Here is a 16931-nt window from a genome sequence, read left to right on the forward strand (position 1 = left end):
TTGATTTTCAGAAGGCGTTTGACAGGTACCTCACAAGAGGTTATTGCAGAAGGTCAGGGGACATGGAGTTGGGGGTAGGGTGTTAGCATGAATAGAGGACTGGTTGTCAAATAGGAGGCAGAGAGTGGGGGTCAATGGGTGCTATTCGGATTGGCGGTTGATGACTAGTGGAGTGCCTCAGGGGTCGGTGCTGGGGCCTCAGCTATTTACCATTTATATAGATGATCTGGAGGAGGGAACCGAGTGTATGGTGTCGAAATTTGCTGATGACACCAAGATAAGTCGCCGGGACCAGATGGGATGTACCCCAGGATACTGTGGGAGGCGAGGGAAGAGATTGCAGAGCCCCTGGCGATGATCTTTGCGTCGTCAATGGAGACGGGAGAGGTTCCAGAGGATTGGAGGATTGCGGATGTAGTTCCTATTTTTAAGAAAGGGAACAGAGATAGCCCGGGAAATTACCGACCGGTGAGTCTGACCTCAGTGGTTGGTAAGCTGATGGAGAGGCTTCTGAGGGACAAGATTTACGAACATTTGGAGAGGTTTGACATGATCAGGAATAGTCAGCATGGATTTGTCAAGGGCAGGTCGTGCCTTACAAGCCTAGTTGAGTTCTTCGATAATGTGACTGAACACATTGACGAAGGAAGTGCCGTGGACGTAGTGTACATGGACTTCAGCAAGGCGTTTGATAAGGTCCCCCATGCAAGACTTCTTGAGAAGGTGAGAGGGCATGGGATCCAAGGGCCTTTGGCCTTGTGGATCCAGAACTGGCTTGCCTGCAGAAGGCAGAGAGTGGTTGTGGATGGGGCTTTTTCTGAATGGAGGTCAGTCACCAGCGGAGTGCCTCAAGGATCTGTTCTGGGACCCTTGTTGTTTGTCATTTTCATAAATGACCTGGATGAGGAAGTGGAGGGATGGGTAAGTAAGTTCGCTGATGACACGAAGGTCGGTGGTGTTGTGGATGATCTGGAAGGATGGCAAAAGTTGCAGCAGGACATAGATAGGATGCAGGACTGGGCGGAGAAGTGGCAGATGGACTTCAACGTGGATAAATGTGTAGTCGTCCATTTTGGCAGAACCAACGGGATGAACGAGTACACTATCAAGGGCAGAAGTCTGAGTAGTGTTGAGGAGCAGAAGGATCTTGGGGTCCGGGTCCACAGGACTCTTAAATCGGCCTCGCAGGTGGAGGAGGTGGTCAAGAAGGCGTATGGTGTACTGGCCTTCATTAATCGAGGGATTGAGTTTAGGAGTCGGGAGGTAATGCTGGAACTTTATAAGACCCTTGTCAGGCCTCATTTGGAGTATTGTGCGCAGTTCTGGTCGCCTCACTATAGGAAAGATGTAGAAGCTATTGAGAGGGTGCAGAGAAGATTTACAAGGATGTTGCCTGGACTGGGAGGCATGCCTTATGAAGTTAGGTTGAGGGAGCTGGGACTCTTTTCCCTGGAGAGACGAAGGTTGAGAGGCGACCTGATAGAAGTTTACAAAATGTTGAGAGGAATAGATAGGGTGGACTCTCAGAGGCTATTTCCCCGGTTTGAAATGGTCGCTACGAGAGGACACAGATTTAAGGTGCGGGGAGGGAGGTTCAGAAGTGATGTTAGGGGTAAGTTTTTCACTCAGAGGGTGGTGAGTGAATGGAATCGGCTGCCGTCAGTGGTGGTGGAGGCGAACTCGCTGGGGTCTTTTAAAAGACTTCTGGATGAGTATATGGGGTTTAATGAGATTGAGGGTTATAGATAGGTCTGTAGGTTGGTAGGTGATGTGATCGGCGCAACTTGTGGGCCGAAGGGCCTGTTTGTGCTGTAGTGTTCTATGTTCTATTGGTGGAACGGCAAATTGCGTGGAGGGTGTGGAGAGTCTGCAGAAGGATCTAGATAGGCTGGGCGAATAGGCCAGGAACTGGCAAATGGAATTTAATGTTGGCAAGTGCGAGGTGGTCCACTTTGGTAGGAATAATGGTAGGAAGGATTATTACTTACGTGGAGAAAAACTGCAGCAGGCGACGGTGCAGAGGGACCTCGGGATCCTTGTGCATGAGTCGCAAAAACCCAGCGTGCAGGTGCAGCAGGTGGTCAGGAAGGCGAATGGGATGCTGGCCTTCATAGCGAGGGGGATTGAATATAAAAGTAGGGAGGTCTTGCTGCAGCTGTATAGGGCATTGGTGAGGCCGCAGCTGGAGTACTGTGTGCAGTTTTGGGCGCCGTACTTACGCAAGGATATTTTGGCCTTGGAGGGAGTGCAGAGGAGGTTTACTCGGCTGATGCCGGGGTTGAAGGGGTTGAGCTATGAGGAGAGGCTGAATAAACTAGGCTTGTACTCGTTAGAGTTTAGAAGAATGAGGGGAGATCTCATTGAGACGTATAAGATGATGAATGGGATGGATAGGATAGAGGTGGAGAGACTCTTCCCGCTCAGAAAGGACAGTAGGACTAGGGGGCACAGCCTCAAGATAAAGGGGGGGTGGTTTAGAACAGAGTTGAGGAAGAACTTCTTCACTCAAAGGGTGGTGAATCTCTGGAATTCTCTGCCCGTTGAAGTGGTGGAGACTACCTCGCTAAATATTTTTAAGACGCGGGTTGATGGGTTTTTGATAAGAGAGGGGATTAAGGGTTATGGGGAGAGGGTGGGAATGTGGAACTGAGCCACGACAGATCAGCCATGATCTTATTGAATGGCGGGGCAGGCTTGAATGGCCAGATGGCCTACTCCTGCTCCTATTTCTTATGTTCTCATGTTCTTAAACAGGATTCCCAATGGCTGTCAAACCTGTTGCAATTCGCCCGCCTTGCCAGCCTCAATCAAGTTCCTGCCCAAAACTGGGAACCCATTGATTATGCAAAACTGCTCATTTTAATTTCATTAGCAGGCTGGAAATAATGCACCCACCTCCCCAGCCAGAAGTTATGTGGGCATGATTTGGTACTGCCCTTGAAAAGTGGGGCTCTGTCACCATGGATTTCAAGGGAAGATCTCGGAGTTAAGTGCCCTTTTAAAAGTATTCTGCAGTGTTTAGGGGTTGTGTATCTCAACTGGGAAAGGGGTTGTTCATGTTGGAGGGCAGGGAGTGGCCCCCTCTCCCCCACCCCTTGCAGGACGGGGTGCCTTGGCCAACTGGCTTAATGGTGTGTTTGAACAGGAGGAACAACTCGCTCCTAGATGTAATTTCCAGGTACCTATCTGGTAATAGTGCTCACTCCTCAGTGTGGCCTATAACAGCTATGAGACCTCATGTCCAATGATAACTCCATGCATCCTGACCATCTGGAAACTTGTATGGTTGTATCAGTAATCCACTCAATCTGACCTCGTCCCTGGTTCATTTCACAGCCCCCAGCTGTTGGCAGCTCTCTCTGAATTCCTCTCACTCACATGAAATGTCAGTCTCACTGGGGCTCTTTCTCTTTCAAGCCTGAGTGAGCACAAGCTAGTGGCACACTTGAACTCCCATCATTGACAGCCCATGGCAGATGAGGGAGGGGAATCACCAAGGCTATTTCACACAAGGTTTAGAGGCCCAGTAGCATGGAAAGATGTATGGCAGACAGTCCATGTTACATCAAAATCTTCATTGTTGATACAATCAGCTTGGGCCTGGAGGTCCATGGCCGTGTTTAGGGTGTCACAGATGATACCGAACCACTCTGTTCTACCCATTCTCCCTGGTATTGCGGGGGGTGGGGGTAGGGACAGTCAAAGGGTATACAGACTGCTACAGCTGCCCTAGTGAAAGGCTCTGGGATGGGCTCTAGTGCCTTCTGCTCTCTTGGGGTGTTCGCTGGCCTCTGGGTCACTCCATGGGATGGAGAGGGAGCTGGAGTGAGCTCCAGATGCCTCACCATCATCTGGTGATGCCAATCCTGGAGTCCCACGGTTGTCTGAGCCATGTTGCCGATTGCCGACCCCCTCAGTCATGGTGCTGTGAGACTGGGCCAAGCTCTGGAGCACCACAGCAACGTCCATCTGTGCCTGTGATATGTCCATGTGTGACTGTATCTGGTTTTGTGGACTGCAGCCATGGACAGTGATTGAGTGTTATAATCCAGCTCAGAAACTCCAAAGTGTTTTATGAAGTCCACCTGAATCATGAGCTTTGCAATTTGAATTAGGGTGAGCATGAGATGTTTTACTTCAGGCATGACCCACAAGGAAGCTTTTATCAAACAAAGGTTACTTAAGAATACAGTTAACATGTACAGAAAGAAAATTAACAATATCTTTTACTAATTACAAACAAGAAGAAAAAAAACATATTGTATAAGCCTTAACAGTTAAATACTGTTCCAACCAAATATATCCCACAAAAAACCCTTGCCACAGGTTTAGCACAAACAATACAAACTTAGTCCTTTGGTTGGATGCTACAGTCCTCTTGAGATATGCACAGACAAGCTTGAAGTCAGAACTCAGGACAGCATCCCAAAATACCTGGGAGGGTCAGACTCGAGTTACTAGCTAGCAAACCACTAACAGCAGAATTTTCACACCAGGAAGGCAAAAAGACCTGCTTCCAGCTAGCCAGCACAATTTCCAATACCAGGAAGGGAGAGAAAAACACTGCTTTTAACTTGACAGCTTCTGACTCTAAAACCAAAACTGAAAACAAACCCTTGGATTCTTTGGGGGAGGAACCACCTGACTTTCACGTGCCAATAATCTTCCCTTTCACAGTGCAGGGTCATAAAAGTTCCTGCAAAGAACATCAGACCCAGAATAAAAATAAGTAAAATCTCACTTAAACCACTGAGGCAGCAATAAAAGGACTTCTTACCAGACAGCTCGCCAATAATGAAAAAAACCCACATCTGCAGAGAACATGATTTAAAAAAAAATTCTTAAAGGTACACTAATGACTCTGAGCCAGGCATTGGACATCATCAGACGTGGCTCAGATGTTTTGCCCCATGCTTTCCACTTTGGATGGCACCCTTGCAACGTTGGCCTGGGTACCACACAATGCTATGACCTCAGGTTTCAGACTCCTCCAGGTGGCCATGCAGTTGCTGGAATGTAGCTGACAACCTCTCCTATAAAGCCTAGCCATGCTTTTGCATCTTGAGCAGTGATGGGATGATTTTTTTCACAGGCAGCTGTTTCCTGGAAGGCAGCAGATATCCGACTGCCAGCTCACTTGAAAGTTCCAGCCTTCACCTGATGTGCAACAGGAGCTGTATGGTGTCTAACAGTGAGTGCTCCAGAAGTCTCACTGGAGTTCAGAAGGATGAGAGGGGATCTGATCGAGGTATATAAAATATTAAAAAGGATTGATAAGTAAACGTAGGCCAAATATTTCCTTTTGTGGGGCAATTTAGAACAAGTCACAGGTATAGGTTGAGAGGTGGTAGATTTAAAACTGAAGTGAAGAGGAATAACTTCTCGCAGAGGGTGGTGAATTTGTGGAACTCTCTGATGCATAGCGTGGTTGAGTCTTGATCATTAAATGGTTTCAAGAAGGCGATGTTGAAGGCAGTGGTAGTGGGGACTTGTAAAGTCGTAAAGGGCTGACAGGAGCACATACCACCTTGGAGTATGAGCTCAGAGATTGAAAATGGTTAGTACTACTGTCTCATAGTGCCAGGGACCTGGGTTCGATTCCAGGTTTGGGTGACTATCTATTTGGAGTTTGCATACCCTCCCCATGTGTGTGTGTGTTTCCTCCAGGGTGCTCTGGTTTCCTTCCACAGTCCAAAGATGTGTAAGTTAAGTGGATTGGCCATGATAAATTGACCCTTAGTGTCAGGGGATTAGAAGAGTAAATATAAGGGATTACAGGGATAGGGCCTGGGAGAGATTGTTGTCGGTGAAGGCTCAATGGGCTGAATGACTTCCTTCTGCACTGTAGAGAGTCTATGTTCGGAATTTTACTGGCACACCCCCTGGAGGCTAGTAAGATTGCGCTCGAGGCCAATGGAGAATGCCGTTCTGCTAGCCTCACTCGCCCTGAAATCTGGACAGGCATGTTAGTAAAATCAGGGCCTATGAGTCTATGATGGAATAGTGTCTGCTGAGCTCTGGTAACGCGAGTGGGGATCACTCCAGTTTTCACACTAACGTGAGCACTTAGAGTGCAAATAGAACATAGAACATAGAACACTACAGCACAAACAGGCCCTTCGGCCCACAAGTTGCGCCGATCACATCACCTACCAACCTACAGACCTATCTATAACCCTCAATCTCATTAAACCCCATATACTCATCCAGAAGTCTTTTAAAAGACCCCAGCGAGTTCGCCTCCACCACCACTGACGGCAGCCGATTCCATTCACTCACCACCCTCTGAGTGAAAAACTTACCCCCAACATCACTTCTGAACCTCCCTCCCCGCACCTTAAATCTGTGTCCTCTCGTAGCGACCATTTCAAACCGGGGAAATAGCCTCTGAGAGTCCACCCTATCTATTCCTCTCAACATTTTGTAAACTTCTATCAGGTCGCCTCTCAACCTTCGTCTCTCCAGGGAAAAGAGTCCCAGCTCCCTCAACCTAACTTCATAAGGCATGCCTCCCAGTCCAGGCAACATCCTTGTAAATCTCCTCTGCACCCTTTCAATAGCTTCTACATCTTTCCTATAGTGAGGCGACCAGAACTGCGCACAATACTCCAAATGAGGCCTGACAAGGGTCTTATAAAGTTCCAGCATTACCTCCCGACTCCTAAACTCAATCCCTCGATTAATGAAGGCCAGTACACCATACGCCTTCTTGACCACCTCCTCCACCTGCGAGGCCGATTTAAGAGTCCTGTGGACCCGGACCCCAAGATCCTTCTGCTCCTCAACACTACTCAGACTTCTGCCCTTGATAGTGTACTCGTTCATCCCATTGGTTCTGCCAAAATGGACGACTACACATTTATCCACGTTGAAGTCCATCTGCCACTTCTCCGCCCAGTCCTGCATCCTATCTATGTCCTGCTGCAACTTTTGCCATCCTTCCAGATCATCCACAACACCACCGACCTTCGTGTCATCAGCGAACTTACTTACCCATCCCTCCACTTCCTCATCCAGGTCATTTATGAAAATGACAAACAACAAGGGTCCCAGAACAGATCCTTGAGGTACTCCGCTGGTGACTGACCTCCATTCAGAAAAAGCCCCATCCACAACCACTCTCTGCCTTCTGCAGGCAAGCCAGTTCTGGATCCACAAGGCCAAAGGCCCTTGGATCCCATGCCCTTTCACCTTCTCAAGAATGGGAGAATTGCAGCTAAAGATTTTGCTGTTTTCCTGGTTCTAGGGTGAAAGAAATCTCTTTGGAGCTGGTGAGAACTTGGGAGTGGCACAATGTCCCAAATTCTATAGTCAGTGTCCAGACAGATGAAGGCCAGTGTGCTCAATGCCTTCTTTGCCACCGCGTCTACCTGTTAGCGGAGACAATATCAGAAAGGTTTATATCAGACACACAAGGTTGTGAAATCCAAGACCAAGGATTACTACATTCAGATTCTGCTAAATTCAGATTCTACATTCAGGTACTACTAAATTCAGATTCTACTCCAATAGAACAACCAGCATCTCTAGAAACTGACTACAAAGTCACTTCACAAGATGATGTACTTGATACTCATAAGGAACAGGCTACTGAGGATGTCAAAGATCAGACTTTGGTTCGCAATATCTTACCAAAACAAAACTGATGTCCACCAAGAAGACACTTGTATTAATTGTACATATGTAAATAATAATGCTTGGTGTCATAACTGATGTTAATTGTGGTAATCATTCATGTTTAAAAGTTTGTTATTGTGCTACTGAAGTAAAGCAATGCATCTCTATGATTAGTCACCAGAGGCATATATGTAGGTTTTATCTCCTCTTACATGTTCGACATCAATCTGGCAACAGCTCTTAAATAAATCTGCATTGAGTTGGTTCAAAACTCACTGTACGGCACCTTATCATTTTTTTATCTTGATACTACTACCTGTCAAAACATCTAACAGATAACAGTACCAGACATAGTCTTCGCAAAAACAGGTCCAATTTCTTACACTGCTCAAACTGGAGATGCCATGCTAACCCATTGTTTTCATCTCAAAATGATTTCTTAGAATTATCTCCAAAAGTACTAACTTCTTTAGTTCCAAGTGCTGTGAATACTACTACGGAAGTCTTAGCTGAATCTGAGTTGCCTGATGACTCTTCTATACCACACGAGAATTATACAGAATTAGTTCCAAGAGAAAAATTGTCTACTTAAGTTCTGAATCATACTTGTATGGTCAAGAACAACTAAATTCCAGAATATTGTATATGACCAAAGAGGTATAGATGTCCTCCTGATCTATTTTCTTATAGACTGCGTACAGTGATTAATGGTGCATAGTACTATACCCAGAGTATTATTGATTCTATGTAAAACATTTGTATTAATTTGTTGTCGTGACCACAGAAGAAGGAAGATGTTGTTAGCTTGAATGTACTTGTACAAATAATGTCTTTTTTGGTTTAAAACCTACAACACCAAACATGGTTAGGACATTATGGCACACTGGGAAAAAGAGAGTTGGCAGTGTTCATGCCCTTAGTCTGGTAGGACAGGGCCTGATCGAACCAGCAAGACCAGCTCCAAAGAGATTCTTTAAAGGGCACCTCAATCAGCACAGAAAATAAAAGTCCCTGGCTTTGTTCTCCCCTCACAAGCATCGGGAGCTCCCTGCATAGCACGGTACATACAATTGGGCTCCCGCTTTTGCGCAACGCCAACAACAAGACTCTCTCCTCCCACCACTCCAATGTCGACATCAGGACTCTCCTCTCTTCATAGAACATAGAACATAGAACATTACAGCGCAGAACAGGCCCTTCGGCCCACGATGTTGCGCCGACCAGTTAAAAAACAATGACCCACTAACCTAAACCAATCCCTTTTCGTCCTTTCGTCCCTTTTCTTCCTTCCTCCTTCATGGGCATTGGGACACCACACCACCATCAAAACCTGAAGGCACTCTCCCCTTTCTCCTCTCCATCAGCGCAATCAAAGGAACACTTCCCATCTTTCGTAGGCCCTCTGGGGCTGCCCAAAAGGACCACCCCAGTACCAGCTCCAGGCATAGGTTTGCATTACTAGAAACCTGGCAATGCCACCTGTCTAAGGAGGAAGTGCCAAGCCACAGCGTGGTCATGTTCCTTTCCCAGCAGGAGCAATATATTCCTTGCCCCCTGGCAGGATCCTCTTCACTGTTTTCTGACTTCACAATCCTGTTGTGAAACTTGCCAATATGACATATCATTGGCAACGTTTCAATATTCTATGAGGGGGGATCATTTAGAGGGGAAGCCCTTTAAAAGTGTGTTGATACATTTTCTGGATGGGAACTTCATTATAAGAACATAAGAAATAGGAGCAGGAGTAGGCCATCTAGCCCTTCGAGCCTGCCCCGCCATTCAATAAGATCATGGCTGATCTGTCGCTGCTCAGTTCCACCTTCCCGCCCTCTCCCCATAACCCTTAATCCCCTCTCTTATCAAAAACCCATCAACCCGCGTCTTAAAAATATTTAGCGAGGCAGCCTCCACCACTTCAACGGGCAGAGAATTCCAGAGATTCACCACCCTTTGAGTGAAGAAGTTCCTCCTCAGCTCCGTTCTAAACCGCCCCCCTTTTATCTTGAGGCTGTGCCCCCTAGTCCTACTGTCTTTTTTGAGCGGGAAGAGTCTCTCCACCTCTATCCTATCCATCCCATTCATCATCTTATACGTCTCAATGAGATCTCCCCTCATTCTTCTAAACTCTAACGAGTACAAGCCTAGTTTATTCAGCCTCTCCTCATAGCTCAACCCCCTCAACTCCGGTATCAGCCTAGTAAACCTCCTCTGCACTCCCTCCAAGGCCAAAGTATCTTTGCGCAGGTGCGGCGCCCAAAACTGCACACAGTACTCCAGCTGCGGCCTCACCAATGCCCTATACAGCTGCAGCAAGACCTCCCTACTTTTATATTCAATCCCCCTCGCTATGAAGGCCAGCATCCCATTCGCCTTCCTGACCACCTGCTGCACCTGCAAGCTGGGTTTTTGCGACTCATGCACAAGGACCCCGAGGTCACTGGCCAGGGATGGGGAAAATTAGGAAATGTGATCTCAGCCGCGGGAATCATATTTCCTGATCCTTGTGAGATTTGCACTCGTGTCATTATTTTCGCTGACAGCTAACACGGGTGTAACATCAGGATTGTATTCACTGGAGTTTAGAAGAGTGAGAGGGATCTCATAGAAACTTATAAAATTTTAACAGAGTTAGACAGCGTAAATTCAGAAAGAACGTTCCTGATGGTTGGAGAGTCCAGAGCTAGGGGTTATGGTTTGAGGATAAGAGGGTAAATCTTTTAGAACTGAGGTGAGGAGAAATTTCTTCACCCAGAGGGTGTTGTATGTGTGGAATTTGCTACCACAGAAAGTAGTTGAGGTCAAAACTTCGCCTGATTTCAAGAAGAAATTAGAGATAGCTCTTGGGGCTGAAGGGGTCAAGGGTCATGGGGGGAAGGGAGATCAGGATATTGAATTTGATGATCAGCCATTATCAAGGCAGAGCAGGCTCGAAGTGCCAAATGGCCTACTCTGCTTTTAGTTTGAATGTTTCCATCAGTCCCTAGGAAATAGCAGAGAGTTTGAACAAGAATCTGTTCAGCATTTTCCATTTTTGAGTTAAGTGGAGTGATGAGCTAGTTTTGTGCTGTATTTCCCATTGGGTGGTGTAGAGGGAACTTACATTCAATTTCACGCTCAGAACTTCAATAACGGGCGAGTAGTTCTCTGAGTCACATGGCAGGTGGGAACTAGTTTGTCTGCCCTGACATGCCCCACAAAGGAAGGCGTAAATAATGTACCAGAAACTCCCTCACCGACTGAGCTAGTGATCCACTCACTATTTTCTCTGTCGACCACTGCCCGAGAACCCTCACAATAATTTTCCCTGACAATTTCAGTGTTCCTCTTTTCTCCTAGCCATCCATCTGCTGCAGCCCGCGTCCCCTCATGACCACGACATTGGTGAGCATAAAAGGTATGATTCAAGTGGCCCACAAGGAAATTTTTATCAAAGTTTATTTAAGAACATAGTTAGAACATAACAAAAAGAATTAGCATAACTTTTACTAATTACAAGACTTAAACATGACATAGTATAACACCTGACAGATAGCTGTCTATGTTATTCCAAGGTAAAGCGATATGCCATAGACATACATCCTTCTTCAGAATTGGCACAAAAGAAGTGTGTTCATGCGATACTGGATTTTCATTTTTTTAACACTTCTGGACAGAAGTCCAGCAACAACTTTCAGAAAGGGATATATCCTCAAAACAGCAAAACCTTAGAGAAGCAAACCCACTTTCTGCAGTTCTCAGTCTCCAAACCCCAGAGGCAGTGAAGGATATCACTCCCTCTGCAGCTTCCAAAGCAGCAAGTCTCATACAGCAGAATTTCCAAGAAAAATACATCTCCAGGCAGATGCCAGTCTCCAACTTCAGACAAAGGAAAACAGAAACATTGCTCTTTCAACTCTAAACTTAAATATTCTATAAAAAGCCCAGCTTCCCTGTCATACGGCTATCCCTGCCAATTATCCTAATGAAGTCCCACTCTGCAAAATTCCAAGGGAAAAAAATAGCAGATCTGCATTAGTTCAGATTAAAATCAACATTCTAGCCATTAGAAACAATTAAAAAACCACTACAACAGATCAAACATGACTCAAATATATTTCTTAAAAGGCACAGTATCATCACACACCTGATAAACTACATGTTGGTATGCCACCGTGACCACAAAGCATGTCCTGCATACAAGTGTTATTCCCAGTGCTGTCCACTGGCTCATTTGCTCAAAAATGTACTTCCATTTCAAGCCTAATCTCAAGAACAGATCTAGAGACAACCCCTCAAAGAAATTTCAAAACAGCAAACTGTAAACATCATCTTTCAGAAATAGATATCACACAACGTTATAGACCAGACTGATCTCACAGCTGATTCCACTCAACTCAGGAATCACATCAAAGCTGCAGTGTTGGATAGTCCAATGAAATAATTGGACCCAGCCCCAAGAACAGGGACTGGTTTGACGAAAATCATAAGGAAATCCAAGATCTGCTAACAATAAAAATGTTAGCTCAGCAGGCCAGCCAAGAGAAAAGGATGGCCTACCATCAAATGTGCAGCATTCTTCAATGTAAACTGAGGAATATCCAAAATGTCAGGTGGATCATATTTACAAAAAACCTCAACTATATGCTGATAACTGCTGACATAAGAAACTTCTAAGAAGTGCAATAAAGTCAAACCATGGGAGCCCAACTGAAGGAAACTGTGACCACTATCAACCAGGTGAAGAGCAGCAAAGCCCCAGAGTCAATGGAGTTCCACCTGAAACCTTGAAACAGAGTGGCCTTGTCCTATATACCAGGCTCCATGAGGTTTTCATGGCCTGGTGGGATCCACAGGATCTTTCTGATGCTGTTATTACCTCGTACAAAAACAAAGGAGAAAAGTCAGACAGCTCCAACTACCATGGGATCATCCTTCTCTCTATCTCTGGAAAGATCCTGACTAGAACATTTCTGAACAGGCTTCTACTTATCATTGCAGCAGAATATTTCCCAGCAAGTCAGTCCAGTTTCAGAGCGAGGAGAAGTAATACAGACATGGCACTTTTACTCAGTATAAGAAAAGTGATGAGTAAAACAAAGGTATGTTACATTCCTTTTGTAGATGTCACTCAGATACTTGGCAGAGATGGACTTCAGAAAACCTTGTAAAACTTGGATGTCCACCTGGGTTTTTGGTCCTGGTGAAGAAATTATACAAATATCTGTCTCGACAAGTTAAAGACAGCAGTCACCACTGAAGTCCTTCCAAATCTCCAGTGACATAAAGCAGAGGTGTTTGCTGGTCCTGACCTTAGTCATCATCCTCTTCATCATGATACTGCGGCAGGTAATGAAAAACATTGAGGAGGGAGTTCACGTATACCTCTAGACTGATGGAAGTCTTTTCAACATAAGGCATTTTCAGGCTCACATAGAGATGCAAGAAAAACGTATCCATTATTTATTTTCACTAATGACTGCATTCTCCTGGTCCAGTCAATCAGAACTGCAAAGTAATTACAAGTTTTTCCATGGTGTCACAATTCTTTGGATTAAAAATCAGTTTAAAGAAAATTAAAGTCCTGCATCAGCCTGCACACAGGAAAACATAGAGCACCTAGAAAACCGAGCTGAACGCTATCAAGTAATTTAACTATTTGGGCAACAGCATCTTATTCAATGCCACAATAAACAAGGAAGTGGGCAATAGGCTTTCAAAAGCAAACAGCACATTCGGCAGACTCTACAAATAAACATGGAATGACCACAGTCTCATAGCACAGACAAATGCAGTTTTCAAAGACACAGTCCTCATTGCTTTCTTAAGGCGCTGAGCCATGGGTCCTGTACTTCTGTTATCAATGCCTTCTAGAGTGCTTCCATCAATGCTTCCTCTACATCATCATCAAGATTTGCTAGCAGGGTCACATCACAAACATTGAAGTCCGGAAAACAGCCAACATCACCAGCAACAAGGCCATCCTACTAAAAGCGGTCTGGTGATACAGTGGTTAGCACTGCTGTCTCTCAGCACCAGGGAGTGAGTTCGATTCTGGCCTTGGGTGACTGTCTCCGTGAAGGTTGCACGTTCTTCCAATGTCTGTGTAGGTTTCCTCCGGGTGCTCCAGTTTCCTTCCACAGTCCAAAGATGTGCAGGTTAGCATTGGCCATGGTAAATGCATGGGCTTACAGGAATAGAGTGGTGGGCCAGGGTAAAATGCTCTTTTGGAGAGTTGGTGCAGACTCGATGGCCAGAATGGCCTCTATTGACACTGTAAAGATTCTATGTTGGATGAGTCACATTGCACAAGTGAACAACAGTAATCTGTCCAAAATCGTATTGCATGAGAACTGACCATTGGTAAACGGAACAGTGGGGCCCAATGCAAACATTTCAAGGACTCACTGAATAGTCCTCTCCATATGCCATATCGACCATCACCAGTACGAAGCACAGGTTGTGATGCCTGGAGATGTCACATCAGGAGTGCCACAGATACCTTTGCGATTGAGCAAAGTGCCAGCATGAAAGAGAAAATGAAGAGAAGAATAGATCTAATTGCCCCCAGCAATGACGATTCCTTCACCTGCACCCACTGTGGGACAACCTGCTGGTCACGGATAAGCTTGACTAGCTACCAGTGAAACTGCAAATGATAAAAGAAATGCAACCTCTCAAGAATGTTCAAATGTGAAAAAAATACCAAGAAGAAGACTCCCTATGGCCAAAATAACTCTGTCTATTTCTGTACCAGTCCAGGAAGATTGAATTTTTTTCTCAGATCATACCTCCTGCTTTCATAGCCTCAATATTAATGTACCTCATTCCCAGCCTCAGTTTCAGACCTCTTGCTGTTTCTGCTTGTGTTTGCTAAATTTCCTATCCAAGATGCAAAGGAAGATGTATTGCTCACCATATGTCAGGAACATGACAGAAACAAGATTTTGTTACAGATGGATCTTCTGTAAATAAGAGGATATATCTATTCACTTAGCTGTGTATGCCTTTGTTGTTGCATCTATCTCTTTACTGATTGCACTTTCTTCACTCCTTCAGCCTGCTGATTCACTTCTATCTCCTTTACTTCTCTATTTTGGTTGTTACTCTTTCTGTCCTTTCTTCTGCCTCTCTCAATTTTGTTTTGCTTTGCAGGTATTTCTTCTCTTGTTATTTTGGATGCAAGGTAGGCATTCTGAGGTTTAGGTACAAGTTTTCTGTAGTGACTACAGGTGCAGGTGCAGCCGGACCCGAATGATGGGTAAATTATTGGGAAAAATTCTGAGAAATAGTATATTCATCATTTGGAAAGGTTGATTAATCAAGAATGGTTGGCATGCATTTGTTAACGGAAAGTTGTGTCTCAGTTGATGAACATATTTGAGGTGCTAATAAGGAGAGTGGTGGTGATGCCTTGATAGAGTCAAGGTCAGACTGAAGATCAGAAACTTTGTTTTGTTTTATTGAAGAATCAATTTGAGTTAACAAATATTATACTGAATCAAAGAATGCTTACAGCACAGAAAGAGGTCATTCAGCCCACTTATGTTGTTCTCTGCAGGAACATTACAAATAGTTCCACTCCCATAACCCTGTAAGTGATTTGCCTTCAAATGCTCAGCTAATTCTATTATGAAAGTCAGGAAATCGAATTGCATCTGCAAAGCACTGCTATAAACAGTGTTGCTGAACAAATTTCTCCCAGAATAGCGCTTGGTCTAGTTTGGAATAATTCCACCAAAGTTGTAGTAACAGTAAAACGAATGGCACAGTGGGTTTAAGTGTTAGTGTCACAAGTAGACTTACATTAACATTGCAATGAAGTTACTGTGAAAATCCTCCAGTCGCCACACTCCGGCACATGTTCAGCTACACTGAGGGAGGATTTAGCATGGCCAATGCACCCAGCCAGCACATCTTTCAGACTGTGGGAGGAAACTGGAGCACCCAGCAGAAACCATGCAAATACGGGAAGAACATGCAGGCTCCACACAGACTGTGACCAAAGCTGGGAATCGAACCCCGGTCCATGGTGTTTTGAGGCAGCAGTGCCAACCACTGTGCTGGAGTACCTGGAGGAAACCCACACAGACATGGGGAGAACATGCAAACTCCACATAGACAGTGAACCAAGCCGGGAATCAAAACCAGATCCCTAGAGCTGTGAGGTAGCAGTGCTAACTGTGACTGTCTGTGTGGAGTTTATGTCCATGTGTGTTTCTTCCAGGTCCTCTGGTTTCCTCCCAAAGTCCAAAGATGTGCAGATTAGGTGATTTGCCCCTTAGCGTCCCAAGATGATCCTTTGACTTGCCACTTTTTTTTTCTATCCATAATAACTGGTCCTGGATATAAACAAATGACAAACCTAAATCAGTGAATTAATGAAAACTGAATAAATTTCAAAAGGTAATTCTTGGAGCTGATTCAAAGCAATACCCTAGATTCACTGTCACCTGCAATTGCACATTCTCACCTAAAGGATTGTAATCCAAGTTAAGGACTCGAAGTTGAGAACTGTGGGCAACTGCAATCGCCAAGTGTGCCCATCCCTTCACTGTGATAGCTGGGTTAGCACTCAGCGTCAGCTCTTTCAGACCTGAGAAAAAACACAATCAGTATCAGAAGATGTGATGACACTATGCAAGTCATAAGGAGAGAAGAACAAAGACAAAGCAAAATGCTGGACATACGAAACACACAAAAACAAAAGGTCCATAAGAGTTGTCTTCTACTTTCATTGTGTGACTTCTACACATCACTAACTTCATCTACACTCACCAATGCACCCAACCATTTTCAACTGCTTCATCAATGACTTTTCCTCCCATTAAAAGCGGGGATGTTCACTGATGATTGCACACTGTTCATCTTCAAATCTCTTCAGAAACTGAAGCAGTTCATGCCAATTTGCAGTAAGACCTGAATGATATTCAGACTGGTGTTGACAAGTGGCAAGTAACATTCGCACCACATTAAGTGTCAGGCAATGACCAACTGCATGCAATAAGAGAAAATTTAATCATCTCCCCTTGATATTTAATGACATTACCATTGTTGAATACACCACTATCAACAAAAACAGAAAATGCCGGAAAATCTCAGCAGGTCTGATAGCATCTGTGGAGAGAGAATAGAGCCAAAGATTTGAGTCTGGATGACTCTTTGTCAGAGCTCTGATGAAGGGTTATCCAGACTCCAAATGTTGGCTCTATTCTCTCTCCACAGATGCTGTCAAAACTGCTGAGATTTTCCAGTATCTTCTGTTTTTGTTGCCATCTAAATACTTCGGTGACAAGGGCAGCTCAGAACTCTGTGGTGAGTAACTCACCTCCCTGACT

At 44.9% G+C, this 16931-nt stretch overlaps 1 protein-coding gene across 2 annotated transcripts in view; it reads right to left on the reverse strand.

Annotated features, from left to right (window-relative positions):
* Positions 1 to 16931, reverse strand: part of lrrc73 (leucine rich repeat containing 73) — a 146945-nt gene that overhangs the window by 98942 nt on the left and 31072 nt on the right. For both annotated transcript variants that reach the window (XM_080193098.1, XM_080193097.1), the window contains exon 3: positions 16067 to 16189. In XM_080193098.1, coding sequence (XP_080049224.1) covers positions 16067 to 16189 — 123 coding nt within the window. The remainder of the gene's footprint in view (positions 1 to 16066; positions 16190 to 16931) is intronic.

The sequence above is a fragment of the Carcharhinus amblyrhynchos genome, chromosome 7 (genome assembly GCF_965287045.1).
Source record: "Carcharhinus amblyrhynchos chromosome 7, sCarAmb.v2.hapA, whole genome shotgun sequence".
Taxonomy (NCBI): domain Eukaryota; kingdom Metazoa; phylum Chordata; class Chondrichthyes; order Carcharhiniformes; family Carcharhinidae; genus Carcharhinus; species Carcharhinus amblyrhynchos.